At 42.1% G+C, this 18,280-nt stretch overlaps 2 protein-coding genes across 7 annotated transcripts in view; one reads left to right on the top strand and one right to left on the bottom strand.

Moving 5' to 3' along the window:
- Positions 1-627: 627 nt before the first annotated feature.
- The window catches only part of LOC144280888 (uncharacterized), a 20,399-nt gene continuing 2,746 nt past the window's right edge, over positions 628-18,280 (bottom strand). Inside the window, exons 2-6 of one of the 6 annotated variants that reach the window (XM_077843368.1) lie at positions 17,430-17,545; positions 6,230-6,301; positions 4,820-4,946; positions 2,800-2,913; positions 628-2,313 (exon numbers count right to left, since the gene is read on the bottom strand). In XM_077843368.1, the coding sequence (XP_077699494.1) occupies positions 1,256-2,313; positions 2,800-2,913; positions 4,820-4,946; positions 6,230-6,262 (1,332 nt within the window). In that variant the 5' untranslated portion in view covers positions 6,263-6,301; positions 17,430-17,545 and the 3' untranslated portion in view covers positions 628-1,255. Of the gene's footprint in view, positions 2,314-2,799; positions 2,914-4,819; positions 4,947-6,229; positions 6,302-15,962; positions 16,702-17,429; positions 17,546-18,280 lie in introns of those variants that run through there. The other 5 variants (XM_077843369.1, XM_077843370.1, XM_077843367.1 and 2 more) reach the window with 5 other exon arrangements.
- Positions 16,151-18,280, top strand: part of ZNF514 (zinc finger protein 514) — a 17,707-nt gene continuing 15,577 nt past the window's right edge. Inside the window, exon 1 of the mRNA XM_077843361.1 lies at positions 16,151-17,396. The gene's annotated coding sequence lies outside the window, so the exon portion shown is untranslated. The remainder of the gene's footprint in view (positions 17,397-18,280) is intronic.

Here is an 18,280-nt window from a genome sequence, read left to right as displayed (position 1 = left end):
TGTCTCTCATGAATAAATAAAATCTTAAAAAAAAAAAAAAAAAGGAAATGACTGTCACAGTAATGGGAGCCTGAGAGGATAAAGGTGTAGGCTAGACTGCAAATTCAGAGAAAGGATATACATCTAAAAGGTGTTTTATATAAAGAGAGCTTGTTAGGTAGAAAAGTCATGAATGCAGATAAATATTTATTGAGCACCTATTATGTGCAAGGCACTGTGTGAGCTACAAAGACACATAAGTCATGCCTCCGAGTTCTTACAATCTAGTTGAGGAGATCATACATGTACATAAATTATTAAACAAATCATACAGCATAAAGGTTAAGAGAAAAGACTTTGAAGGTAGACTTGTATTCAAGGATTGGCTTCACCTTTTACTAGCTGTGTCACTTTGGGCAAATTATTTAATACATCTAAACTTCAGTTTGCGGGATCCCTGGGTGGTGCAGCGGTTTGGCGCCTGCCCTTGGCCCAGGGCGCGATCCTGGAGACCCGGGATCGAATCCCACGTCAGGCTCCCGGTGCATGGAGCCTGCTTCTCCCTCTGCCTGTGTCTCTGTCTCTCATTCTCTCTCTCTGTGACTATCATAAATAAATAAAAATTAAAAAAAAAAAATAAAATAAACTTCAGTTTGCTTGTCTGTAAAACAAGGATGGTAACAGTACGTACTTCTACTTCATAGGGTTGGTGAGAGAACCAAACAATCTATTCTTTGCCAAACTCTCTGCTGAGTGCTTACCCCATAATAAGCGCTCAATAAGTGCTAGTTAGCTAGTAGTAGTAGTAGTAGTAGTAGTAGTAGGGACCTAAAAGGTGGGACACAAAGAACAAGGTTGGTGCCCAAAAAAGCCCCTGGAAAAAGGGATGCAGCTATAAAAAGAACTTTTCTGGAAACAATAGTGCTGCTCTAATTTTGCCTTCCCTCCTCTTCGAGCCTCCAGTTATTAAAGTGCAATGGTATCTCGGGCCTCAGACAAGAGGCATGTCTGAGGATCACCTCCTACTGTTTATCTTGTTGTCTGACAAACTTCTGCAAAGTGTCGACCCCTCAGAGTCACATCCTAATTTCTGGCATCCCACATCAGTTCTATAACATGGTAGGTGGAGAACGTTTATTCACATTGTGGTAGCAGAGATGCAAAAGGAGAGTAGAAGCCAGAATAGGAAGAATGCTCACATGATGGATTTGCTTATGATGGGGAAGACCTATCTTGAGTTTCTATGGAGGTCCTTTGACTAAAGGTTTCGCCCCACTCAGTCTATTCCTTGTTTGGCATAACGCCGTTGATGTTGAATAACGGACGATTTAGAACTGAACACTTTCCCACACACGCTGCATTCAAAGGGTTTCTCTCCCGTATGCACTCTCTGATGTCGTGTAAGCCGGCATCTCTGGCTAAAGGCTTTTCCACATTCGGTGCACTCATATGGCTTGTCTCCAGTGTGAATCTTCTGATGCTGTGTAAGGGATGAGCGGTCAAAGAAAGCTTTCCCACACTCACTGCACTGATAGCGAGGCTCTCCAGTGTGAGCTTTCTGATGCCTATTCAGTGATGAGACACCATAGAAGGCTTTCCCACACTCATTACATTCATAAGGCTTCCTGCCAGTGTGGATGAGCTGATGGCGAGTAAGAATACTTTTCTGGCTAAAGGCTTTCCCACATTGATTACATTCGTAAGGGCTTTCCCCAGTGTGGATTCTCTGGTGTCGAGTAAGGGACGAACGGTCAAAGAAGGCTTTTCCACATTCACTGCATTTAAAGGGCTTCTCTCCGGTATGAATTCGCTGATGGACAGTTAGGGACGACCGGTCGAAAAAAGCCTTCCCACATGCGTTGCATTCATAGGGGCTCTCCCCAGTGTGTGACATCAGATGTCTACTGAGACTGCTCCTGTGACTGAAGGCTTTCCCACACTCATGACAGTCATAGGGCTTCTCACCTGTGTGAGTCCTCTGGTGGCGGATAAGGGATGAGTGGTCAAAAAAGGTCTTCCCACAGTTGCTGCATTCCTGGTCTCTCCCTTTAGTAAGACTTTTCTTGAGAGGGGTGGACTCTTGTTGCAAGTTTTCCTTCTGGGAAAGGGACTTCTTCCAAGTCTGCACTGCAGAGCTCTCCTTCCCTGCTTCCGACTCACTCTCTAGTGCATGAACTTCAAATTTAGGGCACACAGGAACTTCTCCTTCAAGCTTCCCCCTCACTGTGCCTTCTGATTTTTCTTTATCTGAAGTACCGTGAATCTCAGGCTTAGTCTCCCAGTCTGGAACAGACAGAAAATATAGATGTAGTTTCTCTCCTGGGCTAGAAAATACTACAGCAGAAAGAAGACATGTTACAATAAATCTGAAAAGTAGTGCATGGTGACTGCCCCGCTTGCTCCCACAGGTGGTTATACATGCTGGGAACAGTCTAGAATAGAGCTGATAGTGGACAGCTCAGAAGAGAGAAGACTTTCCATTGAAAGTATGGCCAGTATAATTAGAAGCATATACTAAGTGTTGGGGGGTGATAGCGGGGAAGAGGAATATCAAAGTGTGAATGGGCAACATGAGAGATCTTTTTTTTTTCTTTTTTTGCAACATGACATATCAGAGAGAATAATAAACATTTGGTGGATAAAGATGAGTAACACTTTCAAGTATGGAGAAAAAAAAGGAAAGCTGGTGGGTGACAGAGAATAAACTCTAGAGCAGAAGATGTGAGTGTGAGAAAAACATGGTACCCAATCCTCCCTCCCACACACCCAAATGACAACCACAAAACAAAATTCTGCCCTGCCCTGTTCACACAAAATTACCTAGAGAGATATTCTCTGGACATTCTCTCTCCTCGGATCCATGAAGATCAACTATCCAAGGCTCATCCCCTCTCTTCAACTGAAAAATGACTTCAGGACGAGGAACTGGAAGTCCTGCTCAGGGAGAAAGAAACAAGCCAGATATGGGATGAAAATACTCAACTATCCCAAAGCTTAAACCCGGCCTCTACATTTTTCTGAGAGAAAATGGAAAGGCAGAGGGCGCACACCAGGAGCGCAGAGTACAAAGTAATGCAAAAGAATGCAGGGAGCTCAGAATGGAGATCAAGACTGAGGCTCTAAAAAGGAACAAGTAGCACTTGGTCAGAACATTGATAAAATCATATGAATTAATGTGTTTATCCTCCCCACTGAAGAGAATGGGATGTTCTGGCTTTAGCACTGGTGGAATGGGGGGAAAGAATCCTTGGCTCAGGGAAGTAAGAGTGAAAACAGATCATCTTGAGTAAAAATGTATAATTTTATTTGTTGGTTTACCCTTCAATATTAAGCTTTTATTTAAACAAGTAGGTCATGTTCATTGTAGGAAAATTAAAGGTAAGTAGAAATAAAAAGAAAAATCACCTTTTGTACTTTGTATGCATTTTTTCTATTAATTTTGAAACTGAAAAATATCTATACATACATTCTGTTAAAATCTGGGCTATAAAATAATGTTGATTTGTAAACTTGATTTTTTTCACATAATAATAAACGGAAAATATTTTTTATTTCAATTAGTACAGATCTACCTCACCACTTTAATGGCTACATGATGTTAATTGTATGGAATAATCTTAATTTAATCTCCTGCCGACAGACATTCAGACTGTTTTTACTTGTTTTTGCTATTAACAAACAATCATGTGATGAACGCTTTTGTATATCAGGGGCTGCTAATCCTATGATTTCCTTGAGACAAATTTCTACAGTGAATCTATCCATATTTGATTGTTTAAAGAAATAGAACCCATCCTAGAAGTAGTGTAAAAGAAGCAGCAGGTGACAGTCAAAGGAATCACACTATAGATTTTATACCAAGCAGGTCAAGAATTTAAATAGGCCAAATTGGAAAAACAGCATAGAATGTTCAGGGAGCATTAAGGGAGACTGCTGAGCCTTTGTCACAGGCTTTGGTGGGATGAAATATTGGGGAAAATAGAATTCCTAGAATCAGAAACAAGAAGCCACAGGGAGGCAATGCATGTGGCTGATTTGTCAGCAGATAATCAGCATACAACCAGACAGGTGATCCTTGGGCTCAATTAGAAAATATTTCTCTTTCCCAAATATTCAAAATCAAACACATTTCTAATGACCTACTCTCAGTTATAGCCCTGTATTTCTATACCCATACAGCCCTCTTTTTAAAGGGAAATATTTCTCCCTCCCTGCTTCTCTGAGGAGAAATTTTCTCTAACAAGATGGTACCCTTAGTCCTCTGGCTGCTGCTGAGTAAGTTACCTGACTGATGAGCTAGGGGAGGAACTGGGCATATGTAACTCAGTTTCTAATGTCTGCCCTCCCCCCTCCCACTCTGGAGGAAGGACAAACTGTATTGTAGGGACAGGCTGCTGAGCAAGAAAGGCCACGGTTGTACAATCTGCCTATGGCTCAGGAAGTAAGTCTGTCCAATGCTGGGGTTCAGGATTGAGAAGCCCACAGTTGTTGTACACCTAAGCCATATCCTTCTACTCTTCCTTTTAAAAAAAAAATTATTTATTCATGAGAGACACAGAGAGAGAGTCAGAGACATAGGCAGAGGGAGAAGCAGGTTCCCTGTGTATCAAGGTCCTGGGATCAAGTCCTGATGTAGGACCAGGACCCTGGGATCATGCCCTGAGCCAAAGGCAGATGCTCAATCACTGAGCCACCCAGGCATCCCTCCTTCTACTCTTCTATCTTGTCTTCCAGTGCTTCAGAACTCAGGTGGGAAAAGAGGTATCCTTTATTGGCCCCTCAGCCTCCCCGCCCCTTAACACAGTACAGAGTCTAACTTCTTATGGAAAGCTCTCCTTACCCAATGAGACAATGCTCTTATAGTTTTCCAGCATCACCTCCTTGTAGAGGTCCCTCTGAATAGGGACCAGATGCCTCCACTCTTCATCTGTAAAAATCACGGCCACATCCTCGAATGTCACTGATTCCTGGAAACACAATCACATTGCCCCTTACTCATAGCCCTTCTCTTTACATGGACCAGATAAAACAGTTCTAAAGATGACAGCCCTGAGGTTGTGGAGAGAGGGTTTTGAAATAGAGCTTTGAAGTACTGGGGGAAAGTGGCATAATTCTCTGAGGCATGAAGTTCTTGGCATTAACTCTTCTAGTCACAGCTGAGCCTGTGAGTTTCAGGGGCTCTTTTTCATACTTACAGAAAATTTGCAAGAATGGAACAAAGAATGCCTATGTACCCTTCATTCAGCTTCCCCAAATGTTAACATTTTCCACATTTGCTTCTTTTTTAAAAAATTTTTATTTATTTATGATAGTCACACAGAGAGAGAGAGAGAGGCAGAGAGACATAGGCAGAGGGAGAAGCAGGCTCCATGCACCGGGAGCCCGATGTGGGATTTGATCCCGGGTCTCCAGGATCGCGTCCTGGGCCAAAGGCAGGCGCTAAACCGCTGCGCCACCCAGGGTTCCCTCCACATTTGCTTCTATCTGAACAAGGATATTCTCTTGTATAATCACAGTATAATTATAAAAGTCAAGAAAATAGTACTGATATTATACTGTAATCTATAACCTTATTCAAATTCCACCAATTATCTGGGTTTGTTTTTTTTTTTTTTTACAAATCCTTAAAATGATGGTATTGATGAGATTATGATCCCCTCATTTCATGCTAATGCTTTGTGACTGTATAAGATTGCATCTTTTCCCAATCCTAAAACTCCAGATGAATCTCCAGTGTGCTTGCTGAAGTTCTAAGCCAGAGCATAGAATTCAAGACTCTGTGTCCCTGGGCAAGAATGAGGCAAGCCACATGTCTCCACCCACATTCATTTCTCTTCAGGACTCTACTATTTCACTGAGGTGCTCTATAGCAAGTGTCATATTCTCCAGCCTAACCCAACAGTTCCTGGAATACTTGGGGTCTGCTCTCAGATGGATGCACTGAATGGAAGTCAGGACTAGAACTGTTCCCTAAGCCATCCGAGCCTACCTGTACCACCATTTTTTAGGCAAAATCTCTCAGAGCAAAGGCCACAGTAGCTGTGTGCCTGGTGACAAGGTGATGGGCACACATTCAAGGCAAGAAAAGGTCACTGAAGTATTCCACAAATCAAATGGGAAAGACACATTCTCTATGGAGTCCTTCATTCACCTGGTTAGGTTTGATTGAAGAAACTCCAGCATAAAGAGAGAAAAGTGGTTATATTCTGGAGACTAACAGAGTATTTCAGAAACACAAAGTCTACCTCACCTGGAATCTGGCAGTCGGAGACACAGCAGCCATTCCCTCCTACGTGCTCTCCTTGTAGAAAAGGGCAGAGTCCTAATGAGGAAGAGGTGTGGGATGAGAATGACGGTATGAGAAAGGCCAGTCTTGGTTTGTAGTTTTCTGAACCATAAAACAAGAAATCTCCAAATATGTGAGTTATATACTCATTCTTTCTTAATACCCTACAAAAAGGGAAGGCAAAGCAAAGCAAGCGCGAGAGTAACCCCAACCCAACCCACAACTGGAGTGAAAGGCCACAGATATTGCTATTCAGGACACAGTAGGGTCCTGAATAGCATGTTTTACCATGATCCCAGAGGAAAAGTTCTGTTCCTGGGAATCAAGAACATATTAAGCTTATTCTGATTTATGAACTCACATTCAATATTGCCCTGATGGTTACCAGATGAAAAACCTAAGAAATTTTACAAATGACTATATGGATAAGACATGTCAAGTAAATACCCATAGCCTCTTTAAAGAAAAAATACCCCATTTGCAACCCTGTACTAACAGAGAAGCTACGTTTTTTTCCACATGATGCTGTGTCTCCTCCCGGAGCCACACTAACTTAGGCCACAGGAAGGCAATGCACAGGCTGGCCAGTAGACTGAAATGTGATCTAGCTTGAGAAGGTGAATGTGAACTAAGAAATGTCGGTACAACAGGTGGGTGATGAGTGGAAAAGATATTATGATGGAGGATCCTCTATGAGGATCAGGGGAGCCAAAGGAAACAAAACCCATGAACATGTGGGAGGCATGACACAGACTAGTCACAGGCAGGGGGAAGAAGAGCCTGGTCACATTAGTAGTGAAGCACTAGAGCAAAGCCCTAAGAGTTTTTAGTGGCATTGAGTCCTTTAATTCATGCAGTACCACCGTGGGCTCCAATCTGCATTTAGACTAGCCTTATTTATTCTTTGATTTCCATTAACACTCTAACGCTCTTAGGCTTTGTGTGAATCCTATTATTAAACCTCCTTTACTCAACTGAGTTAGCTGAGTAGGTCTCAGTTTCCCACAGTCAAGAGTCTAATTAAACACAGTTAAGTCAAGCATTTCTGGGATTCATGAATGGGAAGGGAAATGTGATTCCAGGAAAAATAAGGAAAAGAGGTGGCTCACTGATTACTCTCCTGCAGTCAAGGGGGATATATTTATTCAACTATCCAACCAACACTTTTTTAGCACCAATGATTTATAACAAACACAAAAACCATAGGACACTGTCCTTGCCCTCCAAAAGCTTATAGCTTAGAACACAGGAAAAACAAGTAACCCAAATAACATGTCACGTGATATGTACTATAAAGAGATACGCGCAACAGACTATGAGAGCCCTTCAGAGGCTTGCTCACCCAGATAGGAGGTTGTATGTTTCTTGGAGGAAGTGGGATGTAAGGTAAGTTTTTAATTTTTTTAAAGATTTTATTTATTTATTTATGAGAGATACACAGAGAGAGGCAGAGACATAGGCAGAGGGAGAAGCAGGCTCCCTGCAGAGTGGGACTCATCCCAGGACCCTGGGGTCATGACCTGAGCCAAAGGCAGATGCTCAACTGCTGAGCTACCTAGTTGTCCCTATAAGGTAAGTTTTGATTTGGGGGAGGAGGTGGAACATTCTAGGCAGGAAAAATACACCAAGTTTTTCAAAAACGAGGAGGCAGGTCGTTACATGGAAAAGATTAACAACTTTAGCTAGTTTAGAATGGCAGAGGTCTAGACTGTGAGCAGTGCTGTGGGGAAGTAGACAGAGACCAGCTAGATCAAAGACAGCTTTGTATGGTCCCATACATGGAAGAGGGACCACAGGCATGGAGATCACTGAGGGATTTAAATATGGAAGTGCTATCATCAGATTTGTGTTTTAGAAAGATCATTGCAATCTGTATAAAGGGGCTTGGAATACACATATTCTTTGGCTCAGTAAATTTCTACTAGGAATTTGTCCTAAGGAAATAAGTGAGGATATATATATATCCATCCTTAGTCGTCATTAACACTAACCTTTATTGAGTGCTACATTTACATTTATTATCTTACTAATCCTTACAGTACAGGAAGAATTTGAAATATCCTAAGTTTCTAGAACAGGAGATACAAGTAAATAATTTGTGGCCTAGCCCATACATGCACTGTAATACCATTTAACATCATGTTAATGATAACTAGCATTTATTGAGCATTTGCTATTTACCAGGCACTGCGCTAAGCACTTTAAAAAAAAAAAATTATTTAAGAGAGAGAGCACACAAGCAGGGGGAGGGGCAGAGGAAGAGGGACAAGCAGACTCCCCACTGAGCAGGGAGCCCTACTTGGGGCTCGATCCCACGACTCGGATCATGACCTGAGCCAAAATCAAGAGTGAAATGCTTAATCAACTAAGCCACCTAGACACACGAACTAAGCACTCTTTTAAAGGATAATTTAATTCCACCTTCATAAATCAATAAGGTAGGTACTATCTTACAGATTAGGAAAATTAAGGCTTTTTAAGAAGTTGAGGTAGAATTTGAACCCAGGTCTGTCAATCAGTTTTTAACCTCTATGCTATAATGTGATTTTTATTTTCATAAGAAAATAGCCACACAGATAACAGACCAATAGACTAGACTAAAAAAATCCCCAAACATATCCAAGCATGTAGGGAAACCTGATATACAACTGAGCTGGCATTACGAATCACTGAGTAAACAATCACTAGTGATAAACTGCAAATGACTTAAATGTTCATCAGAAGGATACATTTTTATTTCATGTGTGTGAATATGTGTATTGGAATATTATACATTAAGATGAGTGAAGTAGAGCCTTATGTTAATAATAAATCACAAAAATATAATTACTGAGCAAAAATAAGAAAGTTTTAGAATTACTGTGTAATATCTATATAAAACTTAGAAACAGATCAGGGTACCTGTATGGTTCAACTGATTAAGCCCCTGACTCTTGATTTCAGCTCAGGTCATGATCTCAGGGTTGTGAGATCGAGCCCCAAGTCAGGCTCTGTGCTCAGTGGGGAGTCTCCTTGAGATTCTTTCTCTTCCTCTGCCCCTCCCAACCAAGCTCACACCCCTCTCTCTTTCAAATAAATAAATCTTGAATTTAAAAAAAAAAAAAAACACAACAACAACAACAACCTGGGATGCCTGGGTGGCTCAGCAGTTGAGTGTTTGCCTTCAGCTCAGGGCATGATCCGGGAGTCCCAGAATCAAGTCCCACCACATTGGGCTTCCTGCATGGAGCCTGCTTCTCACTCTATGTCTCTGCCTCTCTCTCTCTCTCTCTCTCTCCCTCTCTCTGTCTCTTATGAATAAATAATAAAATCTTTTTAAAAAAACCTTAAAAATAGGTAAATAGTATCTACAAAAATCTGTATGGGACAATAAGCACTAAATTGTGAGTTATCCCAATATGGGATTGGGTCAGATAACCAGGAGAGTTCAACTTTGTCTGTGATGTTTTGTTTGTTAAAAAATTTTTTTCTAGGGCAGCCTGGGTGGCTCAGTGGTTTAGCGCTGCCTTCAGCCCAGGGTGTGATCCTGGAGGCCCAGGATCGAGTCCCATGTCGGGCTCCCTGCATGGAGCCTGTTTCTCCCTCTGCCTGTGTCTCTGCCCCTCTCTCTCTCTGTGTCTCTCATGAATAAATAAATAAAATCTTAAAAAAATTTTTTTTCTAAACAAATTCACAAATATTAAGTGAAGAATGCACACTTAAAATCACTTATTTATGTATACACATATATATAGAAAAGAGACTGAAAGAATATATACTAAAATATAAGTGGAATTTGAGTGGTGGCATTATAAGTGGTTTTATTTTATTTCTTATAATTCTTTATATCCTGATTTTTGTTTCTATAAGTATGTATTTACTTTACAGGAAAAATAATAGGAAGGAAAGGGGATATAGAAAAGTTATAGCAGACCCAAGACTGGTATTCTTAGAAGGATCTACTTGTGAGACTGACCCTTGGCTAGGGTCTGGGAACTTCAGTTTTGGGAGGGTTATCTAAGAGAGAGGGATGGTCCACTATGCCTGAACTATTTGAGCAAACAATGTGCTTTATGCTGAACACTTGCTTTCCTGCTAGAGGATCTGGAATTTTGGTATGTTATGCAAAGGCTGCCTACCTGACCAGCCCTCAATTAAAAAAAAAAAAAATTGGTCTCTGAGTCTCTAATGAGCTTTTGTGAGCTAGAATATCACATGCATGTTGTTGCACTGCTGGAGAAGATGGTTCAGTATGACCCCTCATGGCTGGAAGAGAGAACAAGAAAGCCTCCATAAGGATTCCTCTAGACTCTACCTGTCTCTTCCCCTTATGACCTAGCTGTGCATCCTTGCAAGATCCTGGTCATAATCTCAGCCATGAGTGCAACTATAGGCTGAGCTCCACGTCCTTCCCTTTTTTTTTTTTTTTTAAATTTTTTTTTTAATTTTTTATTTATTTATTTATTTATTTATTTATTTATTTATTTATTTATTTATTTATGATAGTCACAGAGAGAGAGAGAGAGGCAGAGACACAGGCAGAGGGAGAAGCAGGCTCCATGCACCGGGAGCCCGATGTGGGATTCGATCCCGGGTCTCCAGGATCGCGCCCTGGGCCAAAGGCAGGCGCCAAACCGCTGCGCCACCCAGGGATCCCTCCACGTCCTTCCCTTAACATGGGTGATCTTGGGGCCCTCCAACACAGGCAGCCATGCCACTCTGGGTAGCTGTAGCAGAATGGGACTAGAGGAGGGCAAGAATGGAAGTGGGGCAGACCAATGAGGAATCTCATAATTAAAAAAAGAAAAATGATGCAAAACTGAACAGAAGTAGTACCAGCAGAAATGGACACAAGGGGAACTAGTGTCAGGACAGAAGAAGAGACAACAGACTGGCTGCAAGTGGAGGATGAAGGTAATGAGAAAGGCAAGGAAGTCTTCCAGGTCACTCAACTGAACAACAGTGTGCACAATGGTACCATTCATGGAGATGAGAAAGAGAGAAGAAGAAGGTTTGGAAGGAAAGCTAATGAGTACAGTTTGGAATATTTAGAATTTGAGCTGTTCCCTCACCTTTGGATAGGAGAAAATCAAATGACTGTGGTTTCCACTGGCCAAGTTGTAAAAAGTATTACTGCTAAATGAAATAGTCTGAATTCTGAAAGACCATGAGTTCCATACTCAAACTAGAAAAATTAATATATTTAAAAGTGGTAGTACAAAGAGAGCAAGGTTTACTGCCTTTAGTAATATAAATAAGTACTTTGTTTTTTTTCCTCTTAATTGTATGACTATTCACAAAGTATCCTTAGGATATGTACTTGTATAAATTCACCTAAACATGAAAAAAGAAACCTAGAGAATGGGGATAAACCATGTAATCCTAGAATCAGGAACTACAAACCCCAAACAGACACATCAGTACTGGGGTGAGGAAGAAAAAAGAGCATGTGCCCCAATACTGAATCAACCTCAGATTCTAAAGAGGCAAAGTAACCATGCAGACTTAATTCTTCCTCCCTTAGGAGATAGGAGCCCACTATCTCATCTTATTAGTTATAAGATACTAATAAGGTGCAGTTTTCAAAAACACCAAAAGACCAGATCAATACATATTTATGGGACAATGGGTTATTGAACACTGGCCAAGCAGAACTTTAAAAGAATACTACCTTGAGGGTGAATATCAGGTTGCAAAAATGTTTAAAACCTATGCAAAAGGTAAAAGCCTTGAAAAAAAAACGTACTGGAAAAAACATGCTTAGTATAACTATAAAATAAAAATTTTGACCTGAGGAGAAATTGAGATTTGAATCCTTTTAGGAAGAGGCAGGGTGATATATACACAAATAGAAACAAATATCATCAGTAGCATGCAAGCTGTGTTAAGACAGTATTCTTTCCTTTGCTTGTCAAGATTCCTCCATTTCCAGGAGGGCCTTAAAACATTACTCTTGGGCCCCAGTTAGATGTCAAAATTAGAATTTAGAGATACAGGAGAGTATAATCATTAGATATACAGACTCTGGCAGACTGCCTGAAATAGAATTCCAGCTCTGCCTCTTACTACCTGCATGATCTTAGGCAAGTTTCTCACCTTTTCTCAGTTTATCTGTAAAATTAGAATAATGAAAGTACCCATCTCATACAGTTACTGTGATTCTTAAATAGAAGACAAATAAAGCATATAAAATAATATGCTACCGGTTAGCATTAGCTTAAAATAATGTTATAATTTTAGGAAGGTAGAAATAATGAAAATATTAATTACAATGTGTTGTTGCTGTTTTAGAGTAGGTGTAAGTGTAGTAATAACTTTGGAATCAAAGTATTTGAATATGTTGTCTAAAGCATCTGAGCTTTTCAAACAAATCAGTTGAATTACATCTGAAATTGTAGTTGAAACTGCTCAATGTTTAAATCCTTAGACAATTTTCAAAGCTTTATTAGTTTATGACTTCATAAAGTGAGCATTGAACAAATTACAAACAGTGGTGAGCATAAAAGCTCCCCAACCATTACGTAACCAGTGGATATTCCCAAGGTGCTCATTATCCATGGGCTCCCTGCCAGGCTGACTTCCCTCCCCTGGCAGTCACTTCAGGAGGCTCTGAGTGATACCCAAGGCTCCCCAAATCCACCAAATTCAAATGGAATCACTTATGTTTTATCTTGTCCTAGTCCTAGCTCTCAGGAGTATTTCTGGAGGAAAAAAGTCTTCAAATCTTATTCTAGATCTTCAAATGAGTCCTTGCCTAGAAAGCTTTTACTGTTCCCATCCTTGTTCTGTAGCTGTTCCAAACCTCCATGGCTACCCTCCAATTTGGGCAGAGCACTCACAAGAGTGAGTTCCAAAGGAGACAGGTCTGTGTGGTAAAAAAAAAAGCATTCCACAGGCATTTAATTATTAACTGTGAAGGCGTGGGCAGATCACTTAAGCTTAAAGTGGACCTCCAGTTGTTTAATACATACTTCACAGAGTAGTTATAAATAGTAAATGAGGCAGTTAATGTAAAGGATTTATCTTATGGTCTGTTTAATAAATGAAAATTGCTTTCCTTTCTACTGCCCAACACCAACCCACATGCATCCACTCATTCATTGTGTTATTCAACAAATATCTCTAAGTACCCGCTATATGCAAGGTTAGCATGGAGTGTGAGCACAAAGAAACAGAACTGTCTGTCTCCAGGTCTTTCCCTGAGTGTCCTCTGTGTCCTACTTCCTTTTCGACTACTGTAGCCTCTCAGAATCTGCTCCTTGCATAATACTGTCTTTCTTTCTCCACCATCTTCCACCTCACCAGTAGCTTTTTTTTCCCACATCTTCCAACATACATGACCCTCATCTATCTGAAACTATCTTCACTGCATCCCACGGCCTGTCTCTAGCAAGGGTTTTCATTTTAGCTTCTCCTTTTCATGATCAAACTTCTTGGTAACACATACCTATCAATTCCACCTCCTCTTTCTGACTCCATTATTCTGCTTTTGCCACCCCAAAACTGCATCCTCAAAAATTACCAATGCATTTTTATCTCTAATTACGATAGTCCTTTTCTCTTTATTTCTCTGCAGCTTTTGATGGTTCTGACAAGTTCCTGCTTCTCTAAGTGGTTCCTGTAGCTGCTATGATACTGCACCAGCCTGACTTTCTTCCTACCAATAAAACCACATCCCTGTGTCTCTTTTCCCCGGTCTTGTCCTGGAAACTCGGATGCTGTCCAATGCTCAGTCTTTATAACAATGTTCTTCTTGCTTTTCTTCAGACAGTCCATCCACCTGGTGCTCCATTGTCTACCTCTACAGAAATGCTTCCCAGTCTAGTCCCAGTACCTGTTCCAAACTCAGCTTGCATTTCCAAGTGACTGCAAATTTTGATTTAGGCATTCTGCTAGCACCTCAAAACATCTTCCCCTATGCAAATCCCCCAATTAACCCCTCTCCCTAGTTGTACATTTCTGTGAGATGTTCTATTATCTTCCCAGATGCCCCAACTCAAACTTTTACCTTACTCTCTTTCCTTCCAAATCTAGTTAGTTACCAGGTCCTTCCGACCTTACTCTGCATTATCATTTTTATCCTTCCCTACCCTAGTATGGTATTCTGACACCATACTTCAGGTATGAAGGACTAACTACATTCCTAGCTGGCTCTCTGCCACGAGTTAGTCCCTTCTTTTCTCTAGTCCTGTATGTGACCTCTAGAATTACTGTCCCCAAATAGTTTTATTCCTGTCAGTCTCCAGATTGGAACTATACAATCCATGCTGCTTATTGTATTTTGTCCTGATCCTCTGTGTCCTCATGCCGGTGTACTTTTCTCCACCCTTGTTGCCCACTACTTCTTGACACTTCAGTTAAAATCAGCTCCCTCTCAAATCTGCCTAATGCTTTGCTACTTATTTCCTGTTTTGTTTTTGTTTTCCTCAAATCCTGCCTCCTCGGGGCACCTGGGTGGCTCAGTGGTTGAGCATCTGCCTTTGGCTCAGGTTGTGATCCCAGGGTCCTAGGATAGAAAATCCCACATCAGCCTCCCCAGAGGGAGCCTGCTTCTCCCTCTGCTTATCTTTATTATATAAAATCTTTTTAAAAAAAATCCTGCCTCCGGGGATCCCTGGGTGGCGCAGCGGTTTGGCGCCTGCCTTTGGCCCAGGGCGCGATCCTGGAGACCCGGGATCGAATCCCGTATCGGGCTCCCGGTGCATGGAGCCTGCTTCTCCCTCTGCTTATGTCTCTGCCTCTCTCTCTCTCTCTCTCTCTCTCTCTCTGTGTGACTATCATAAATAAATAAAAAAAATTTAAAAAAATCCTGCCTCCTACATGAAAGGCCCAACCTCATCAAGAGGATGCAACTAAAGAGTGATATTAAAACATTCGTTTTACCCCTTGTTCCTCTGAGCTAAGAAAAGATTGTGCATGATGTTGACAGCTGAAACAGACACATTAGGCATTAAGGTAGCTTTAATTATTGGTTTAATGGATAACCAAATATGTCAAACCAAGATCTTAAAAGGACTGCATCTCAGGCTCAATTCAGGAATATCCCCAACCCCCCTTTATTTTAAACCACGGATATCTTTAGAGACGTAGTTACTTCTAGAATTAAGCTTGTCAATAAGCTAAAACTAAGTAACAACCCTCGGTGTCAACAATGGATTCCAACCAGCTTTAAAGTTGAACTGCCATGGTTAAAATTAAATAAAATGAAAAAAAAAATTAAATAAAATGTTCAACGAGGAGGTCTAAAAAATGTTATCTACCCTTAAATGAGGGCCTCGTAAGGACGCCCAAGGGAGGGAGCTAAGCGAGACACTCTGAGACGCTTTCTGAGAAAGAGGGAGGGAGACGCAGTGGGCTGCCCCACAGATTTAGTGTCAATTCCACTCATATTTATTAAACACCCATTACGGGGACGAGGACGAGAGGAGCGGAGGAGGAATCTAAACTTCCAATCTGAAAGTTGGGATCTAGCATATAGTGAGTGTATACTGAAAGACCACTCGTAACAGTGCCCACACTCCACGGAACACACGCACACACAGCGGGCGAGCGGCAACTTTCTGTCTGCACTTCTCGGAGCTGGGACGTGTACACACACACACACACACACACACACACTCTCACTCTCTCTCCTGCAGCCTGCCTCCGCTCGCGTCCCCCATTCTACAGCACCTCCCCCAAGTTCTCAGTGTCCCCTTCTCTCGGCCGCTGCGCTCACTCCGCATCTCGAAGACAAACGCCAGCAGCCCTCACCTCCGGCACAGAGTGCTCGGGACCCAGGAAGACGGCGCCTCTTCAGGTCGGGAAAGCAATGCGCCTGCGCACAGGCTCTGACGTCCGCGCTCCCAATGTTTGGCCTTCTCACAGGGACTCCATTCCCCAGAAGTCTTAGCGGTCGGCGCGCTCCAATATGACGTAAGAAGTTCTGCGCAAGCGCACGCTCCTGGGAAAGAGTCCGCTTTAGACCTGGTCGGTGGTGGTGTCCCAGTTGCTGTAGCTGGGCGAGGGAACGTTTGATGCCTGGGAGATTTATGGGACCCTGGGTGTACCGCCTACGTGTGATGTCACACGTATCCCCTCCAGGCCTCCGATGGAAGGGCCGTCGGAAGGAAATGTGTCTGACCTATGGGGCCGGTCCCTAGCCTTGGTTTTCACCGCCCGGAAGACCGAGGACGAGTCCCCTGGCGCTTCAAAGAGGCTTGTTTCTGCTTCAGCTTGTACACTTTCGGGGACTTGGTTCTGAAATTTGGGCTGGAGACACACAGATTTTGGTTTTGAGGACGAGGCTGGGCCTGAGACACGGTATGCGCACATTTTTGTGCGGGAAGAGGAGCGCCCAGGATACACGTGTGTTCACCTGGACAGACTCCGGACAGTGTGAGCGCACTCCAGCCTGTCTTCCTGCTACTGCTGGAAGGGCCCTAGTCGGAGACATCGTAGGGATTCTCATCCTTGGCTGCATGTCGGAATCACCCGAAGAGCTTTGGGCATTTTGATACCTGGAGTCCAGTCTGAGGAACGAGAGTTTACAAAGATCTTCAAGTGATTCTAAAGTGCAGCTAAAGCTAAGAACCACTGAGCTAGCGCTTCAGAAAACACTGGAGATTACACGAATATGATAAAATCCTACTTCGGATCTAGTAGTGAAAGTCCACATTTTCACTGAAAAAAAACAAACTAAAATGCCTACTATAGATAAAGCATTGTTACAAATACCAGTAAGACACAGTTACTGCCCCCAATGAACTCATGGTCCAAAGGAAAAAACAGAACGTAAAAGTAGGGATCCCTGGGTGGCGCAGCGGTTTGGCGCCTGCCTTTGGCCCAGGGCGCGATCCAATCCCACGTCAGGATCGAATCCCACGTAGGGCTCCCGGTGCATGGAGCCTGCTTCTCCCTCTACCTGTGTCTCTGCCTCTCTCTCTCTCTCTCTCTCTCTCTGTGTGACTATCATAAATAAATAAAAAATTTTAAAAAAAAGAATGTAAAAGTATTACAACACAATGCAGTGTGTTCTATATATCACCTCTAAGACACCATGCAAGAACAACCAGGAAGCAATCAACTATGGCTGAGAAAGTTGAAAAAGGCCTATAACTCCTACACTTGAAAAAGACCAATTATAGGACGCTACTGGCGCACTTAAAAAAGGGTATGTACTTTATTAAGAAGAAATAAGGGGTACCTGGGTGGCTCAGGTGGTTAAGCTTCCGACTCCTGATTTGGGTTCCGGTCATGATCTCAGGATTCTGAGGTGGAGGCCCAAGTTGGGATTCTCTGTGCCTCTGCCTCTCTGTCCCCCTCCAAATAAATAAACAAAATTTAAAAAGAAGAAGAAGAAAGAGAAGTTCAATCAATGCAGAGAGATTAGTACTGCAAAGATAAAGACTAGAGGATAAAAGTGGGGAGAATTAATAGCAAGATGAGTTGCCAGTGGATATTTAGGGGCTGACAACCATAACTGGGGGCTGGATTAGGGACAGTCTTATACTGTAGTAAGGGTTTGGACCTTCCAGAATTAGGACTTGATTAAAGGTAAGATGTCTGAGACTGATATATTTTCCTGCTGTTCCTCCTGTGTGGTGTTTTGTTGTTATTAATTTATTTAGCCTGATACCACGAATGGAAATTTGGGGGTCCTCGACGAGTTCCCTCTAGAATTCCCCACCCTTGGTGAAGCTGTAGGCTTTATCTCTTATCTTTGCTCACCCAAGTAGCTGTCAGCGTGGAAACTTAAGTTCTCCAGGGTTTAGCAATGTAAAAGATTTGCTTCCCTGCTCACTTCTCAGAGTTCTGGCTCTCAATTTTTTTTTTTTAAATCTGCAAATTCCTCACTTCTGTGCTTGACCACCAGTGTGTTTATAAAGGTGTTCTAGAACTTTTCAGCATATTTAGTGTTTTCAATTAGGAGAGTTATTCAAGGTATCCAATCTGTCATGTTGCTGGAAAGTTTAAGAGAATTTATTTTTTAAAATTAATTATTTGATAGAGCCTAAGCAGGGGGAGCAGCAGAGGGAAAGGGAGAAGCAGGGTCTC

Source organism: Canis aureus, chromosome 12 (assembly GCF_053574225.1).
Source record: "Canis aureus isolate CA01 chromosome 12, VMU_Caureus_v.1.0, whole genome shotgun sequence".
In the NCBI taxonomy this organism is placed as follows: Eukaryota; Metazoa; Chordata; class Mammalia; order Carnivora; family Canidae; genus Canis; species Canis aureus.
This window is presented reverse-complemented; position numbering and strand designations above follow the sequence as displayed.